The sequence below is a fragment of the Myxine glutinosa genome, chromosome 4 (assembly GCF_964187855.1).
Source record: "Myxine glutinosa chromosome 4, kmMyxGlut1.1, whole genome shotgun sequence".
Classification (NCBI taxonomy): Eukaryota; Metazoa; Chordata; class Myxini; order Myxiniformes; family Myxinidae; genus Myxine; species Myxine glutinosa.
In genome coordinates this window covers 17,067,441-17,086,070 of record NC_136264.1, presented here as the reverse complement: position 1 = coordinate 17,086,070, position 18,630 = coordinate 17,067,441, and the positions used below count along the sequence as shown (strand labels likewise).

The window sequence follows — 18,630 nt, the reverse complement described above, 5'->3', positions numbered from 1 at the left end:
AATAATTCCTTATTCCGTGACTCCAAGAAAATCCTGCCTTGTTACGAAGACCTATATTTCAACAAGATGGAACACCACCTCACTTTGCTTGAATTGTTATTAAATGTTTTAAAATCAAACTTTGCCAGACCATTGGATTGATCGAAGAGGACCGATGCAATGGCCTGAACGTTCACCAGACTTAACACTCCTTTAGATTTTTATCTCTGCAATTTGTAAAAAAAAGTAAAGTCTACACTGACAAACCAAGGGACCTTGAATAATTTAAACATCATTTTGTTGATGCTGTGTCATCCATCCCTACAGCTGTGTTAGAAAATGTTTTCCAAGAATTTGAATGCCAAATTAGATTGATCATAGTGAATTATGGATGATATGCTGAAGTTTATTAATAATTTCAGAATATCAAAAACAATGACAGAAACTACAACCACACTCTTCGACGTCGTGATGTTGACCGACATGCCTCCGCCCACATTAATACATCATTATACATACATGTACCAAGTTTGATTTAAATCCCCTCAGCTGTTCTCAAGTATCACATTTTTACCCGACATGACCTCTCACATTTGATGCCGAAATCGAATCTGTTCATATTTTCATCATAATATATACTTATTCCAAATTTGGTGAAAATCCCATCCATGGTTCACAAGTTAGCGCAGTCACAGAATTTTTTTTCTAACCAATATGGGACCTCTGACCTTTGACCCCATCTAATCTGTTTATCTTTACATCATTATACATACTTGTACCAAGTTAGTTCCCTTCAGCCATTCTTAAGTTTTCATGGTAAGGAAAACCTATTACAGACTCTCTCTCACCTTTGGACCTCTTGATGAGAAAAAATCTAATCGGTTCATCTTTGCATCATAATATGTACTTGTACCATGTTTGGTCAAAATCCCATCACTGGTCCACAAGTTAGCTCGGTAACAGAATTTTTACCGAACAGGACCTCTGATCTTTGACCTTGTGACCCGAAACTCTAATCAGTTCATCTTCACAGCATTGTACAAACCTGTACCAACTTTGACTTAGATCCCTTCAGTCGTTCTCAAATTATCGTGGCAACGAAAACCTATCATGGATGGACGGACAGACACACAACACGAAAGCATAATGCCTCTGGAGGCTTTGTCGGCGGAGGCATAAAAAATGAGATAAACTAAAACTTACAAGTCTAATGCATATACTGTACATCAAATTTATTTCAGTATCTCAAATAACAACAAAACTGTTCAACATTCTTTTAAGTACATCCATTTTCAGACACCCTGCATATCAGGTAAATACATTGTAATGAATAATCATTTTACTTGCTCTGGAAGAACTTGAGAGAGGTCGGTCTCAATTATATCCTCAACATGCATGAATGAATGAATGAATGAATGAATGAATGATCGTTTTAAGGCCATTTTTCCCCGCTAGAGCGGGGGTTAGCCTTGCGGGCCCCATGACAATCATGGTTCCCTGTTTGAGGCAATGTTTTTATGGCCGAATGCCCTTCCTGACGCCAATCCTCAGTCACCTCTTACGACGTGCAGGGATACGGTGTACCTATTCTGAATCCGGGTACACACCGTGATCATTCATCCCAGCAAGCTGGTACTCAATTTGCCGACCTCGGAAGGATGACAGGCTGAGTCAACCCCCCTGGCATTAATTCAGCGATCGACCGGGATTCAAACCCAGGATCCTAGGATCCCAAGCCGGCACCCTAACCGCTAAGCCAACACCAGGCTCAATTATATCCTCAACGGTGGAATAAAACTCGAGACCGTCAAAGACTTAAAGAATCTTGGTCCCTTCGTTAACACAACTGCTCAGGAAACCAAACAAAGGAAAGCTGCCACATGGACAGCTAGCGCCAAAGTTTCAATAATAGGGAAGTCGACACACTCTCGGAGTATCAATGAATGACCGTTCATGGCAACAGTTCAGTCTTTCCTGCTTTATGGAAGTGAAACATTAACCCACACTACAACCTACACAAAAGGACTTGATGGATGCTGTACTGGACTTCTTCGTTCAGATTTCAACGTCCATTGGTCTGAACATATGAGAAATAAAAAGCTCTGATTCTCTTTCAAGGCTGTCGGTTAAAATTAAAAGAATAAGTCTAAGGATTGCTGGGCACTGCTACAGGTGCCAAAACGAAGCAGTTTCCAATCTTGTACTCTGGAGATATAAACATGGAAGGCTGAACTGGGGCAGACCAGCCCTCAACTACATCATGTTGAAGGAGGACACAGGCCTGGAGCACACAGCAAAGCTTGATTGAGAGGACCAGAAGCTGAAAAACTGTGATCCGAGTGCGGCCTAAGAGCTGACTTGGGAAGAAAAAGAAGGGAAAACAAAATGGGATAATGGTAACAAAAAAAGTAACAAATTCGATAAATAACAAAAGGACGACTACCGCGGCTTAGGTAATAATTCTGATGCAAGCTTTGCACGGAGACACTACAGCAGCTAAACAATAAATAGTCAGGGTCATAATAAATAATGATTAAACTCTAAAACACGTGCCACACACCAAGACTCACCTCCCACTCTTTTGCGTAGCGCATCACAATCTTGCGGCACTCTGCGTTGTACTGCGCAATGCCAATCTTCTTCACATCCTCGGGGCCGGTGATATTCAGAGTCTTGTCGATCTCATATTCCTGATACCCGAGAACGAATGAACAGCATTCTACTAAGCCGTCAAGTACCGTTTCATTTTAAACATTTTTTTTTTATGATAGAGCAGATTCATCAACATCCACATATTTATTGGGTACAGCAAGTCCATGGAATCTATCTATAATTCCACTAATCTCTGTGTGTATGTTTGTATGTTTGTATGTTTGTATGTTTGTATGTTTGTCTGTGACCGCTGTTTCTCGACAACCACGGGTCCGATATACTTTAAACTTGCCAGGTATATTGCTGGGGACCCGAGGATGTGCCTTTTCAAGGTTTCATATTAATCGGACAAGTAGTTACCGAGCTATGGCGATTTCTTTACCAAACTCCGCAAGCCGTTCGCTTTGGACCAAACCATTGCATGTAAATAGAGGGGGGGGATTGTCACCGTACTCGCAAGCCGTTCGCTTTGGACCAAACCATTTCATGTAAATAGAGGGGGGGGATTGTCACCGTACTCGCAAGCCGTTCGCTTTGGACCAAACCATTTCATGTAAATAGAGGGTAGGGTGCATCAAACGCCCCATGATTTTCAAAAAGTTGTTGTATTTTAATGTCTATTCCCTCAAATGTTACACTTGTTGGTAGAAGTATGTATGCAAAAAATAGATGAAATCAGAGGTGGTCCTGGGTGGCCACCGGCCACTTTTATATATTTAGGGCCATTTAGGGCCACAGCTAAACTACTTTACAAGATAATGTAAAATTAACTACAAGATAATGTAAAATTAACCATTATACCTATATACAAAAGTAAAGTCCTACTTTTACTAAATGCCTAATATCAAACAGTTAAAACAACCTTACATGTCAATGTAAAATTAACCAAAATCGTTCTTCATATTACAAAGTTGTAGTACAGTGTTGTAGTATTGTACTTTCATTGATTAAAAGTTTGAAAATGTATTAAGCACAACGCCAATGTCACTACTCCAACTTTGCTCGTTTCCGCAAATTTGGCCTCGCTTTGCGGTCACATTCAACCACTTGAAGAAGATTTTGGAAGTGGTCTTCTCTTCTTGCAGTTGAGACAAAATCAGTTGCGAGCTTTACTGCTCTCTCCGCAGGGTCATTCACAACATTAAGCCCATCCACAATGGACTTGGCTGCCTTGAAGTGCTCATTGTTCTGCCAAGTGTCAACATCCTCTATTAGGAAGGTCATATCTAGGTGAAGAAGGTTTACTGTAAACCACGAGTCCTCGTTCACAAGATCAGCCAGGGTTGTCGCTTCTGTAATTTTTGGAAATGACGGTTTGCCATATCCAGAACCGTAGCGGTGTTTTGGAGTGCTTGGCATTTCATCTGGTTGTATGGCCAGTAACACATCTGCAAGGGCACGACGATCCTTTTGAGGAATTGCATTGCTGAACAGTGCCAAAACAACCAGTTCTGGGGTTAAATACCACAAATGTCTATCAAAGGCTTTCACAGCGCTGACTGAAATGGTTGAGTTGACAGCTTTATAGTTGAGCAGAGTCTTGTAAAAGCACAAATCAAACCATGGGGCATTTGAAGCAGACTGACATATGAGCCACCAATCACAATAAATATAAACAACAAAAACAACAAACTCCTTCAGTTTTTTCTGTTGATGTTGTGTTGTTACAGTTCCTCGAGGTAGTAGAGAAATTTGCTCTTCAAGTAGGCATATTTTGATGGAATAAAGAATCTTTGACATCCACCTTGCTTTATGCATGGCCCCTGGTCTGTGGAGTGTTCCTTGTTTTGTGACATCATCATCGAGGACTACCTGGCAGAGTTGTGCCATTTCCTTGTAGTCTTCCCTACAGTATGAAGCGCTTGTGCGGATTGTGCTTAAAACCTTGTTTTTGCAGGATAAAAGCAGCTGTTGTGCATAGTCATTGTACATGGAAATGTCAATTTTGGTTAAACTTTCATTCTTTGCATGCGATATGCGTTCCCAATTCTTCTGGAATTTTTGGAACAAAGATACTTCTGGAGACTTTGATGCCTCAATTTTGAGAACGTCAAACACATGATCCAGGATTACCTCTCCAACATGATGGCGACATGCACACCACAGAAGAGCACGGTCCAGTTTTGATTGAATGGTAACACAGGCAGCTGTAACGTGTCCAGTGTTTGATGCTGTTGTGTCAAAACATAAGTTGACAACTGATTGTTTGCACTTCCATGAATGTAGATACGTGTAAGTGTGCTCGGCAATGATGTCACCTGATGACCTATCACTTCCAGGAGGATATCTAGCCACCCCCAGTAGCTTTACATCAGTGGCATTCCCAACCAACACTGGCAATCTTTCTTCCTTGACATTCTTGTTTGTGAGCGTTGGTATCTGCTTGCCATCCCAGTGAAGTGTTGCAGCTGTTGGGGCGATCCAATTTTCTTGAATATCTTTGGCGATAGCACTTGTTATTGATCGTCGAGCCTTATCAGCAGTTGAGTACGACTTGGCCACACGACGTGGATCACCTCCTGCCTCTTGAATTACAGCTTTGGTGAGCGCAACCTGTTGAACAGGAGTTATGTTTAGTCGAGTAGCAACAGACACAACTGAATGTCTTTTCAGAATATCATGAGGAATAAAGGCAGATGTACCTGCATATGTTGATCTGTGGTGACTACGCTTCCTTTGAAACTCTGGAATCGCCTCTTCTTCAGTTTCTTCCAAGCTATCTGCAGAGTCACTATCATCAGAGCATACAGAACTAATTGTCATCTCTTGTACACTGGATGATTCATGACGTTCTCGTCTTGAAGCTTCCGCTAAGAGGCGTTTTTCTTTTCTATGATCTTTATCAACTTTCTTCTTGTCAACACCACCAAATGAGGCTACTCTGTCAGATTTCATTGACTCTAAAAATACTCTATCTTCCTCATTCTTAATGTTTGTCATTGCATCTTTTGTCCATACACCAAAGGTCTTATCAAGACGTTCATTCATGGTTTGCAACTTAGCCAAAGTGCTTGGAGATTCTCGGCGAGAAACAGGTATTTGACGCAATTTGTTATTGTCATTAAGAAGGTCAAGTATTAGTTTGCAGCATTGATGGTCTGAAAGCATAGGAATATTTGCTTTAGTGTAGAATTTTTTCAGCTGGATAAGGACGATGCTGGCAGATTTCCATTTCAGTGGCTGAGTTTGTTTGCCTTCACATATTTCTTTCTGGATGTACCACATCACGCATCGAAGAACCTGCCGGCAAGTTGGGAGGCGGACTCCTGTCAATGTACCATCTGCTTCTGTAAAAGCATTGCCAAGACCAAAAATGGCACTTGCTAATCTGGTCTTCTTATCTGCCATCTGAAAGAAAATAAAGGATATTATTAGACTACTAGTATGGGACCCACGATTAGACCTCCGATTTCATTCATGTAAAAATACAAACTAATTATCAAACCATCGTTTTTTGCATAAAATTGTTATATTTGTATTCCTCTCATCAAGACCTTCAATTTGATACCAAACATGACTAGGTTTGGGTGTAAAATAACAAAATCAAACATTTTTACATAGTGCGGCCCCAAAAATGGCCCTAAATATATAAAAGTGGCCGGTGGCCACCCAGGACCACCTCTGATTTCATTTATTTTTTGCATACATACTTCTACCAACAAGTGTAACATTTGAGAGAATAGACATTAAAATCCAAGAACCTAAGGGCGTTTGATGCACCCTAATAGAGGGGGGGGATTGTCACCGTACTCGCAAGCCGTTCGCTTTGGACCAAACCATTTCATGTAAATAGAGGGGGGGGATATAATTTTAGATATATATATAGTACGGGCATGCCCTAGTAATTCAAATTGAAATATCAACTTCAACTTTTTCTGTTACTGGGGATGGACAATTTTGCTAGTTGGAAAATAAAATTAATTTCAAAATATAAAATAAATATAAATTTAAACCAGTGTTCGTTCAGAGGTTCCATAGAACACCTTATCCTACGCAGTCATGACAAAAAGGACATGGGCAGCATCTTTAGCTCCGCCACCGAAGGTGGATGGAAGTTATGTTTTCACCACTGTCTGTTTGTTTGTCTGTGAACAGGATATCTCAAAGTTGTGGACGGATTCAGCCAAATTTTGCTGGAGAGGTTGGGTATGTGGCACAGATGAAATGATTAGATTTTGGTGAAGATCCGAATATGGATCTGAGAATTTTTTTAAGTGATTCTTCACCATTGAGAGATAGGTCCAACAAGATATAAAGTGCAATATCTCAGAAAGCTGTGGCCAGATTTGGAAGAAACCTGGTGGACAGGTTTGGGTCTGTAACAAGGAGGAATCAATTTTGGTAAAAATCCGAATCCAGATCTGGATACAATAAGTTTTTAATTCTTAAGTTATTCTTCACCATTGAGTAATAGGGCCAAGAACGATATATAACATGATATATCAAAAAGTTATGGACGACTTACGGCAAAACTTGGTGGACGAGTTGGTTAGGTGAGAAGAACAAGCCGAATAGATTTTGGTTCAGATCCGAATCCAGATCCGACCCATCAGTGGCATACAAAACAAACTGTTCAGCCTAGCAGAGGTATGCGCTCTACCGAGTGCCATTCTAATTTAAACTGTTTATTTGTGTTTTGCACTAAAAGTACGAGGCCCCGCACCCACCACATTTGTCTGAATCTCAGTTACTCTACCCTCAGGGCATGAGACTGCGTTCATATTTTTCCAAGTACAGCAACTACTAAATGGACGGTTTATGAAAATGGTGATTTGTATTCTAACAGTGTTCATTGTTCAAGTATGGTGTATAATTCAAATAAAATTAAGTAGTTCCTCGATCATAGACTGAAGCCTGTAGACAGACAAAGTGAACCACATGCTTAACCCCACTTTTCGCTTTGCACTTGCAGGGTAACAAGATAACTCACCCAATTCACCCATGATGGGTGTTTGTAGAGTTAGGGTGGGGTGAATGGGGGAGTTCTGGAACTAATGGGGGCACCGCAAGCACTCTCCAGATATCAACCGCTAGTTTTCCTGCATCAAAAGGCTTTCAACCCCCTTCTTGTTTTTGACATGATCTAAGGCTTGTAATGGAGATGCCACACACATGGACATACAAACATATGTGACAATACAACTGCTGCGGGTTTGAACCGCTGACCTGCTGGACTAGCAGATCTTCAACAATTACACCACAGTCTGGTCAGAGAAAGAACTAGAAAGGCACTCTTCGACCAATATACCTCTGCCCACATCGTTACATCATTATACATACTGGTACCAATTTTGTTTTAAATCCCTTCAGCTGTTCTCAAGTATCACATATTTACCTGACATGACCTCTGAACTTTGACCTGTGAACCAATCATTCAATCTGTTTTTTTTTTTTACATCATTATACATACTTGTACATAATTGTACTTGTACATATATTATACATACTTGTACCATAAATCATTATACTTGTACTTTACATCATTATACATAGTTGTATCATAGTTTGACTTGGTTCCCTTCAGAAGTTCTCAAGGTATCGTGGTAACAACAACCTTTTTTAAATTCTGACCTTTCACCTCTTGACCCCAAAATAACATCAGTTGTATATCAGAAATACTGCCGATTATGTAGGGGGTACTGTTATTGCTTGATTAGGGCAATTGTTAACGGATGCGCAGATGCACGCCGAGACCAAGCTCCTTTTATATTACAGATACACACTTGTACCAACTTTGTTCAAAATTCCATCGCTGATTCACAAGTTATCACGGTAACAGGATTATCAGCAAACATGACCCTGACCTCTTGACCCCATAATCTAATCTGTTCATCTTTACATCATTATACATATGTGTACCAAGTTTGACTTTGTTCTCTTCAGCTGTTCTTAGGTAATCGTGGTAACTAAAACCTATTACAGACAGACCTTTGACCTCTTGACCCAAAAATCTAATCGGTTCATCTTTACAAAATAGTACATACCTGAACTAATTTTGACTTGAATCCCTTCAGCTGTTCTCAAGTTATCACGGCCGCACGAACGGAAGGACAACACGAAAACATAATGCCTCTGACAACTTTGTCGACAGGAGCATTAAAAATTAAAAATAAAATAAAATAACAACTTGTTCCAGAGCTCGTATAGACAGGAGCTGGTAATTGCAGCATCCATCAGGTAATCTCCGAGTTAATATAGCACATCGCTGATATCAGGTATCCCATCATACAGAGAGACTGATAAAGAGAGAGTGCACACAATCCAACATTTTGTGAGGCCATGGCCATGTCGACCAGAACGCGCTTTTTATTGTGAGGCAGTTGCAGGAGAAGTACATGGAGAAGAGGAAGAAGTTGTTTCTTGGGTTTGTAGATCTGGAGAAAGCATTCGATAGGGTTCCACGTGAAGTAGTGACATGGGCATTGAGGAAGTTAAGAGTGGAGGAATGGTTGATCAACGTTGTGATGGCAATGTACAAAAGAGCGCGCACAGCTGTAAGGACGAAGGACGGGAACAGTGGTGAGTTTGAGGTGAAGGTGGGAGTGCATCAGGGGTCGATACTAAGTCCACTACTATTTGTAGCTGTGATGGAGGTGCTGGCTTGGGCAAGCGGCTAGGGTGAGGGCTTAGGATCCTAGGATCCTGGGTTTGAATCCCGGTCAATCGCTGAATTAACGCCAGGGGGTTGACTCAGCCTGTCATCCTTCCGAGGTCGGCAAATTGAGTACCAGTTCACTGGTAATTCCCTGTTTGTCGTAAAAAAAAAAGGCGACAAAAAGGGTTGGCGTCAGGAAGGGCATCCGGCCGTAAAACATTGCTTCAAAAAGGGGACCAAAAAACAACAACAACCACAGTCCCCGAAAAAGGCCAACCCCCGCTTGCGGGGAAAAATGGCCTCTAAAGGTGGTTATTTTTATATTTTTATGGAGGTGCTGGCTCAGAACGTAAAGCAGGTTTACCGTGGGAGTTGTTGTATGCAGATGATTTGGTGTTGATTGCCGAAAGTATGGATGGACTGAAGGATAAGATGAACAAGTGGAAGGAATGTATGGAGACAAAAGGTCTGAAGGTGAATATTGGAAAAACGAAGGTGATGGCAAGTGGTAAAGCATGTAGTGAGGTGGAAAGAACTAGGAAGTGGCCATGTGCTGTGTGCAGGAAGGGTGTCGGAGTGAACTCCATTCAATGTACAATGTGCGCTGAGTGGGTTCATCAAAAATGTAGTGGTCTGAGAGGGTCATTAACCAGTCTGGCAGCTACATTCAAGTGTAAGGTGTGCACAGAGGGAGCTGCAGATGGAGGAAATGTTGAGTTGGATCTTGGAGACGGCGTGAAGCTGGAAGGTGTGAAAACATTTTGTTACCTAGGAGACATGCTGAATGGAGAAGGTGGATCAGACTCGGCAACGGTTGCTAGAGTGAGATGTGCATGGAAGACGTTTCGGGAACTGAGTGGCGTGCTGATGAGGAGGGGAGTGTCGTTGAAGCTGAAGGGAAAGGTGTATGCTGCATGTGTGAGAAGTGTTATGATTTATGGGAGCGAGACATGGGTAATGAACGTAGAGCAGCAACGAAGGCTGGAAAGGGTGGAAATGCGAATGGTTCGGTGGATGTGCAGAGTATCGTTGAGAGAGAGGAAGACAAATGATGAATTGCGAAAGATGATGGGAATAGAGCCTGTGATGGATGCTGTGAAGAGGAACAGGTTGAGATGGTTTGGTCATTTGTTGAGGAAGGATGAAAGTGACTGGTTGAGAAGAGTGATGGAAATGAATGTAGAAGGAAGTAGAGGACGGGGAAGACCGAGAAATACTTGGCTGAAGATGGTCGAAGAAGAAATGCGGGCAAGGGGGTGAACAAGGAGAGATGTAGAAAATAGGGCAAAATGGAGAAGATTGTCATGGGGACCGCAAGGCTAACCCCCGCTCAAGCAGGGAAAATGGCCTTAAAATGCCAGTTGTTGTTGTTGTATGGCCATGTCGACCAGAAACACAATGGAATCAATGTTAAGTGAAGGCCGCTTCATCTACCGGCACGATTGTGCACCACGCCATACTGTCTCTTTTGTTTGAAATTGGATTGAAGAAAACACTTAAAATCTGCGTTATTGGAAGCCAGAACTCCACCAAAACCTAATCAAACAACTCTGGGACATATTGGAGCGCTGCCTTCGGGTCACACTAAACAACATTATACACCCACTGAACCTTCACTTATTGTGGAGGGAAAATGGCGCAATACCACACCTGACGTCGTTCAACATTTTGGCACAAGAGTGGAAATAGCAACACCTTATTAGAAGTCGAACAAAAGGGTTCGAATCAATAACTCTTCATATTAGATTTTGTATTACTAGGGCATGCCCGTACTATATATAAGCTAGGACGTGCCCGTACGTGGGTGCCCGTTCCTTGCCAAAAAAAAAAAAAAAAAAAAATTTGTGTAGGGGTGTGTGTGTGTAAATATCCTAGGGCGTGCCCGTACGTGGGTGCAAAAAAACATGCGTGCAAACAACAACAACAAAAAAAAACTTTGAAACCACGTGGCAGTAACGACCACAGAACCCCCCCCCCCCCCCCCCCTCTATTTACATGAATGGTTTGGTCCATTCGCAACGACCACAGAACCCCCCCCTCTATTTACATGCAATGGTTTGGTCCATTCGCAACGCCAAAGCGAACGGCGAACGGCTAAATCGCCATAGCTCGGTAAGTACTTGTCCGATTAATTTCAAACCTTGAAAAGGCACATCCTCGGGTCCCCAGCAATATACCTGGCAAGTTTCAAGTATATCGGACCGGTAGTTGTCGAGAAATCGTTGTCGCATACATACACACACACATACACACAGAGATTACTGGAATTATAGATAGATTACCTCCACCACCTGTCTATCTGTGAACAGGATATCTCAAAAAGTTGCGGACAGGTTTGTACACAAGTTAGTGGAGGTTGGATATGGACAATGACGAAATGATTCTATTTTGGTGAAGATCCGGATCTGGATCCAAGACGAAGTGATTCTTCACCATTGAGAGAAAGGGCAAAAAACGATGTCTAGCACGATATTTCAAAAAGTTGTAGACGGATTCGGGTGAGACTTGGTGAACAAGTTGGGTGTATGTGAGAGATAAGGAAGAATTGATTAAATTTTGTTGAACATTTTAATCAGGATCCGGATAAGAGTAAAAAAAATTTTAAGCGATTCGTCACCAATGGGTAATGGGACCAAAAACGATATTTAGTAAGACAATTCAAAAGGTTGTGGACGACTTGTGACAAAACTAGGTGGATGAGATGGTTAGGTGACAAGAACAAGCGATTACATTTCGGTTCAGGCCTGAATCCAAATCCAGCCCATCAGTGGGATTCAAAATAAACGGTTCAGTCTGGTGGAGGTATGCGCTCTACCGAGTGCTGTTCTAGTAGTCTACACGCTACTTATTAGCTCGATGTAAAGAAGGTAAAATAACCGTACCGCTAGCCACTAAGCCAACACCAGGCTTAAATAAGGTAAAAGGTTCCGACAAAAAAAAAAAAAAATGCAGGGCCCCAATAGCAGGGCGCTGCAATTGGTGAGTGGATCCACAGCCAGTTCCTCACCACAGGCAGACCATGGCAATCCCACCCAAATCGCCGCTCTACATAGAATCCGCTCTGGTGGGCAAAGCGCGTCACGATGTCCTTGATGGTTCCAGCAAGGATGTGCCCATAGTGTGGAAGGCCAGTTGCAAATGGAGGGCCATCATAAAATGTGTACCTGAGAAGAGCAGACAAAATTCACAGGGGTGAATGACAAAAAAAAAATGCAACATGGTAAAAATAACACAATGCATAAATTATGCCAAAATAATAGCTGGGGTTTAAAAAAATTCATATTCAGAAATGAAGGCCCAACTAACAAATACTACTGCCCAGCAGAATCTAGTGGGACATTTCACTTTGTTTATCTGCGACTGTGCAGCCATCATGTGCCAGGTGTCGAGTTTGTTATTTTTGAATTTGATGTGAACACCTCTCAAATGAATAAAATTGTTGAATGATGAATTGCTTGCACTCATGATGAAAAAGGCATTAGGCCTCACAATCTGCGGTCTCGTGATCCCTGGCCCTCTTGAGAGGATGCTTGACAGCTGACACACAAAAGCCTGCAGTCCCGAACAAATACCACTCAATGGTAGAAATGTAGCACCTGAACCTAGGATGCTGGACATCTACATCAGTTGGTGGTACCTTCCTTTGTGAATTGGAATGAATTGGTGGTTAGCAAGACAATCTAGCAGTGCACCTCAAAATAAGCACACAGTTTGCCAAATTCACTACTGAGAGTATTCCTTCAAATTAAATTGCATTTGTGTGACCTTAGACTGTTCACTCGCTTGTCTCTTGAAAATGTGTTTTAAATTCTTTGAACTGAAAATGAAAAATTCATTGAACAAGAAAAAAAACCAAAAAAAAAAACCCACTTGGCATGAAAAATGACCAAAAACAGGATTTACTACACAAGCAAGAGAAACACGAAAACCACATTTATTCAGAGAATGACACAGTAATAAATTAGAACAGCACTCGGTAGAGCGCATACCTCTGCCAGGCTGAGCAGTTTATGTTTTGTATCCCTGTGATGGGCTGGATCTGGATTCGGACCTGAACCAAAATCTCCGGTAATCAATTTGTTCTCGTCACCTACTGTATCCAACTCGTTCACCAAGTTTATTCATAACTCGTTCATAACTTTTTTTTAATATCCTGCTATGTAATCGCTTTTGGCCCGATCCCTCAATGGTGAAGAATCACTCAAATTAAATAATTTTCGTATCTGAATTCCTACTCAGATCTTCACCAAAATTGAATTGATTCTTCCTTGTCGCACACCCAACCTGTCCACCAAGTTTCATCCAAATCCACCCATAACTTTTTGAGATATCCTGCTATGTATCCGTTTTAGCCCCATCACCCAATGGTGAAGAATCGCTTTTTAAAATTCTAGTAGCCGGATCCGAATCCAGATCTCCACCAAAATCTAACCATTTCGTCCTTGTCACATAAACTACCTAGCCTGGTGTTGGCTTAGTGGTCAGGGTGCTGGCTTGAGATCCTAGGATCCTGGGTTCAAATCCTGGTCGATCGCTGAATTAACACCAGGGGGGTTGACTCAGCCTGTCATCCTTCCGAGGTCGGCAAATTGAGTACCAGTTCACTGGTAATTCCCTGCGTCGCAAGAGGCTTGGGTTGGCGGCAGGATTGGCGGCAGGAAGGGCATCCGGCCATAAAACATTGCTTCAAAATGGAACCAAGGTGCCCTAAAAAGGCCAACCCCTGCTCTGCGGGGAAAAATGGCCTTTAAAGGTGGTTCACATCCGCTACCTCTCCGCCACCTCTCCGCCAAATTTCGTCCGAATCCATCCACAACTTTTTGAGATATCTTGTTCACAAACAAACAGACAGATAGGGGTAAAAACACAACCTCCATCCACCTTCGGTGGCGGAGGTAACTACGTCATAAACCAATATATTAATTCAAAAATCATATGTTGCAAGATTTCCCCAATCAGAATGAAGCAAAAAAAAAAAAAAAAAAAAAAAAAAAAAAAACTTGTTCCAGAGCTCGTATAGACAGGAGCTGGTAATTGCAGCATCCATCAGGTAATCTCCGGATTAATATAGCACATCTCTGATATCGGGTCTCCCATCATACAGAGAGACTGATGAAGAGAGAGTGCACACAATCCAATATTTAAGTGAGGCCATGGCCACGTCGACCAGAAACACAAACTATGACTTCGCTCCAGCAGAGCTGGGAGCAAAGGAACACAGACTGGCCAAAGCACTCAACATACCGAGGTCGAGATTTAGATTGCTTGAGGCATTCCTGGAAAGCATCCAAATCTTCCCACAACTGCAGAATCTTCTCCTCCTCTTTAGGGAAGTTGATGGTCTCCGGCACAGGGTGCACCATAGCTACTGCAGGAGGAAACTCAAATCAGCTAACAGTCAATTCACTATGAAATTTCTACTACATATCAACAAAGCTCGGTCACGTTAAACAGCATGCTTTTGTCATATCCAAAGCAATTGGAGACCAAGCATAACATTAGTGTGCTGCGACATGTTTCGGAGGTGAAGGATTGATTGGCATCCAAGAATTGAAGTGCACGCTGACATTAGGACGGAGAGACTGTTGACAAAACAATTTATGCCTAGAGGTCATGGAGCTGCAGAAGCTTGTTGCTGAACAAGAGATGACAGAGGGCATTTCAATGGCATTGAAAAGGGTAGATCAAAAAAAGATCAGAAAAGGATTCATGTCCCACAACCTCCCCCCTCCCTTTCTGCATATCTCTTCACCCCACCCTCTCAATGTTTCCCCTTCGCTCCAACCCTACCAAAGCCTCCTCCCCTGTCCCTAACTGCGTAGGCCTCAAACATCGGAGGTCTCAACTTCAACCTGATATCTCTCAATCCAAGCAGTGCCGATAAACCAGACATCTGTTTAACAGAATCCTTCCTCCCACAGAACATCCCGGACTCCTTAGTGTCTCTCTCCGGTTAACGTCTCTTCTGATTTGATAGGCCGGAACCGGCAGCGGAGTTGCTCTTCATAATCAATAACTCAATTTCTCACTACACTACCCTTGTACTGCTCTAACACCTCCAAACCCCAAGTAGTACATTTGGCTGTGACTTCTCAAACGCTCCAACCTCTTGTTCATCTGTGTGTTGTAACCGTCCTCCTAACAGTTACAACTCCATGTACATCTCTCTTTCAGACATGGGCGCACCTTTAACCACTCATCCTTCCTCATATGTGGTGATTTCAATTGTCACCACAACTTGGTTGGGTGTTGGTACCTCTCTCTCACCAGCCATGGCATTTCAGCAAAGGACTTCTGTGACTCCATGTGACTGATTCAATCTGTGAACTTCCCAAACCGGATTTCTCCCAATGGCAAATCCTCACTTCTGGAATTTGTGATTACAAACTTCACGCAAATGTCTTCTGCTCTTTCTCTCCTCCGATTGGTTCATCTGATCATGTGTTTGTGAAAGTCAAAAATCTCTCTAGCTATTCTCAGAGAGCTGCCTCAAACGTCGGCTAGTCTGGAATTTCACTCAGGCATATTGGCAGGGACTGCAATCGGCCGTCTCTCTTCACGACCGGTCTCCCATAATCGACTGTCCCCGATATTAGCTCAGCCTGGGAATGCTTCCACAGAAACCTGCTCCCTCTCATGCACATCCCATCTTCGGTTAACCCACCCTTCTTTCTTCCCATGGCACACTGAATCCTGTGGTGAGGCAGTTGCTCTGAAACAACTTGCCTTCGCTTCCTGGAAGACGGAAGGAGCAGAGGGTGCAGGACCAGAAAGGAGGCGGTAGAGGTCAGAGACCACCGACCTGTCTGCAATAGCGAAGTTATATGCTCATCAAAATAGATTTTCTGTATAATTTTCTGTTTGTTTGTGGCCCCCTCTCCCATTTTGTGCCACCTCCTTTTTGATGTTGCACCCTCTGCTCTGTCCATGCTTCCCCCCTCTACCCCAGATTTTTTCAGGATGCACATGGTCCACCATCAACCCCCTTCTGCTGAAAGTTGGCAAAGACCCTCTATGTTATCCTTCAACGCTGCCGTTGTTGTGGCCCCCTCTCCTTAGTATCCCTCTTCTTATGTCGCATCCCCATATTATGTCGCATTTATCTTCCCCCATCCAAAACCTTGATCTTTTCTACCCCTGTTAATTCACCCCAGATCCACTTTTCTGAAATACCGACTTCTTTCCTGGAAGTCCTGGCAGTGTCCATGTGGTTTTTGTTTTTTTTAACCTCTCCCACCACCCCCCCCCCCACTCCCCCCCCTCCCTACTCCCACCCCCACCCCTCTTCCCACGCCTCCTCCCCCCAAACCCTTTGCCTCCCACAGGTCTTCCGATGTCCCTGCTCTCAAATGTTGTACTTGTGTGCTTCCCCCTCCCTTTATTTCGTCTTAAATGTCCGTTTATTGTCTTTTCGTGTCATTAATGTTAGCTTTTAAACGAGCCTCGATCTTGTATTCAAAAAAAAAAAAATCCTAATCCATCCAGTGCTCCAGTATTCCACGAGCCTCGACTCTGCGAACAAGAAAATTGTTTTTTTACATAATTAATTAATTACTGAAAATTGCATCAGCCATCTTTATCCCACGTGAACCGTTAAATAGTCATTCAGTGAATGGACCGTGATGACGTCACAAGCAAATCAAACTTAGTTATGCTCACAATCTTGATATTCCCTTTACAAATCATTTGTATAAAAGAGATATAAACGTAAACAGTTGTTAACCTCAGCACGTTGCTGGAACCACACGGATTCGGTCCACGTGGATTCTGGAGCGACTCGAACAGAACGTTTTCTTCACGATACGATAAGAAAAAAAAATGGTTAAAAAAAAAATAACCACAAAACCACCTCAGAACAAAGTCAACTATCAAAACTGTCAAGTATTTACAACTTAATTCACCGAATAATTTCTTTTGCTCCACCACGTTTCTCTCATGAACGAAGCACAACTCATTCCGACTGCGCGATTTCCTTCCTGACTTCACAGTTCACAGCGATGAAATCCCAATTCCAGATGTTACTTAAGAATTGTTTTCACACCAATCGCCAACAATAAACCGTTAGTAATTGTATTAAATAGGAAAAAGAAAGTAAATTTGCAAAATTCAATCAAAATATAACGTTGCTGTCACCAACTACTACACCTACTCACTTGCACTGGTTAAGCAACTATGCAATGGAGTGAAGCGTTCCTGAAGAGGGGGTCCAACTACCACCACCGACAAGAAGAAAGAAAGCAAAACGATTTGTAACCAAAAATAAAAACATTATCCCAGTTTGTTAACAAGATATTTGCCACACGACGAAAGGAGAAATCGGAGGAGGTTTAGCCACATGGGTAAAACCGTAAATGTACCGGTATTTATGTTTGGAGAGAAAGGGATATGGCTTCCGGATGGTTAGAGTTTGTAACCTGTCGGATGCTTTTATGGAGCTCCTGGTGCGACTCTGTAAGGGCATATCAGGAAAGAGGAATTCATGAATAATTCAGGGAGGTATGTGGTATGGGAAGAGAATATTGATTATGGTGTAGTGGTTATGCACATGTCGCGGTTACCTTATTCACTTATCCGCATGTGACGGTTACCATTACGATGGGTTTGGTATAACCCACGCACACGGGCGTTTGGTTGTGTCGTCGTGACGCATGCGCGGCTGTTGGAGCCACGCCCTCCGAAGAGGGTGCTTGTTTTTATATAAGCCGTTACGACTTCCGTTCGTGAGCAGTTGCTGGAGATTTCTGTACAACAAACTACCTCTTGTACCCAACGAAATGGCCTCTTCTTATCGTCTTCGGCAACCGCTAAACTGGTGACCCCGTTGCCCCCGAACGTATTCGGGGGCCGAATGAACACGGCAGGATTGCGACCGCAATTTCTTCCACACTGGAGGGGCGAACCAGCTCCGGGACCCTCCGAAGGACGCCGTTACGGGGCGTTGGCGGCACGGCTACTTCGTCGCCTCCGCGCACACAGGCCGAGTACTGCTGCCCGTCGCCTTCGCGCACACAGGCCGAGTACTGCTACTTCGTCGCCTCCGTGCACACAGGCCGAGTACTGCTGCTCGCCACTCCTACTACTGCTCCTACGGCGGATCCCGAGGCTGATGCTGCTGCACACCTCGTGGGCGCCGCCACGCCCCGCCCACCACTCCCGCAACTCCTACTACTGCTCCTACGACGGATCCCGAGGCTGATGCTGCTGCTCGCCACTCCCGCAATTCCTACTGCTGCACCTACAACTGCTACCGCTGCTCAGCACCCGCGGCCCGGCTCTGTTCCACCCGCGGCCCGGCTCTGTTCCACCCGCGGCCCGGCTCGGTTCCACCCGCGGCCCGGCTCTGTTCCACCCGCGAACTACGTACACGCCCGTGGCGTGCCTTCTGGGGGGGCGCATGTAGTGGT

The 18,630-nt window shown here is 43.3% G+C and overlaps 1 protein-coding gene across 7 annotated transcripts in view; it reads right to left on the bottom strand.

The window, feature by feature from the left end:
* IARS1 (isoleucyl-tRNA synthetase 1) overlaps nt 1–17,214 on the bottom strand; it is a 212,201-nt gene extending 194,987 nt beyond the window's left edge. For 3 of the 7 annotated variants that reach the window (XM_068111971.2, XM_078775506.1, XM_078775509.1), the window contains exons 1-4: nt 16,950–17,214; nt 14,471–14,594; nt 12,234–12,390; nt 2,550–2,669 (exon numbers count right to left, since the gene is read on the bottom strand). In XM_068111971.2, the coding sequence (XP_067968072.2) occupies nt 2,550–2,669; nt 12,234–12,390; nt 14,471–14,589 (396 nt within the window). In that variant the 5' untranslated portion in view covers nt 14,590–14,594; nt 16,950–17,214. The remainder of the gene's footprint in view (nt 1–2,549; nt 2,670–12,233; nt 12,391–14,470; nt 14,595–16,949) is intronic. The other 4 variants (XM_078775505.1, XM_078775507.1, XM_068111969.2 and 1 more) reach the window with 2 other exon arrangements.
* Nucleotides 17,215–18,630: the final 1,416 nt, after the last annotated feature.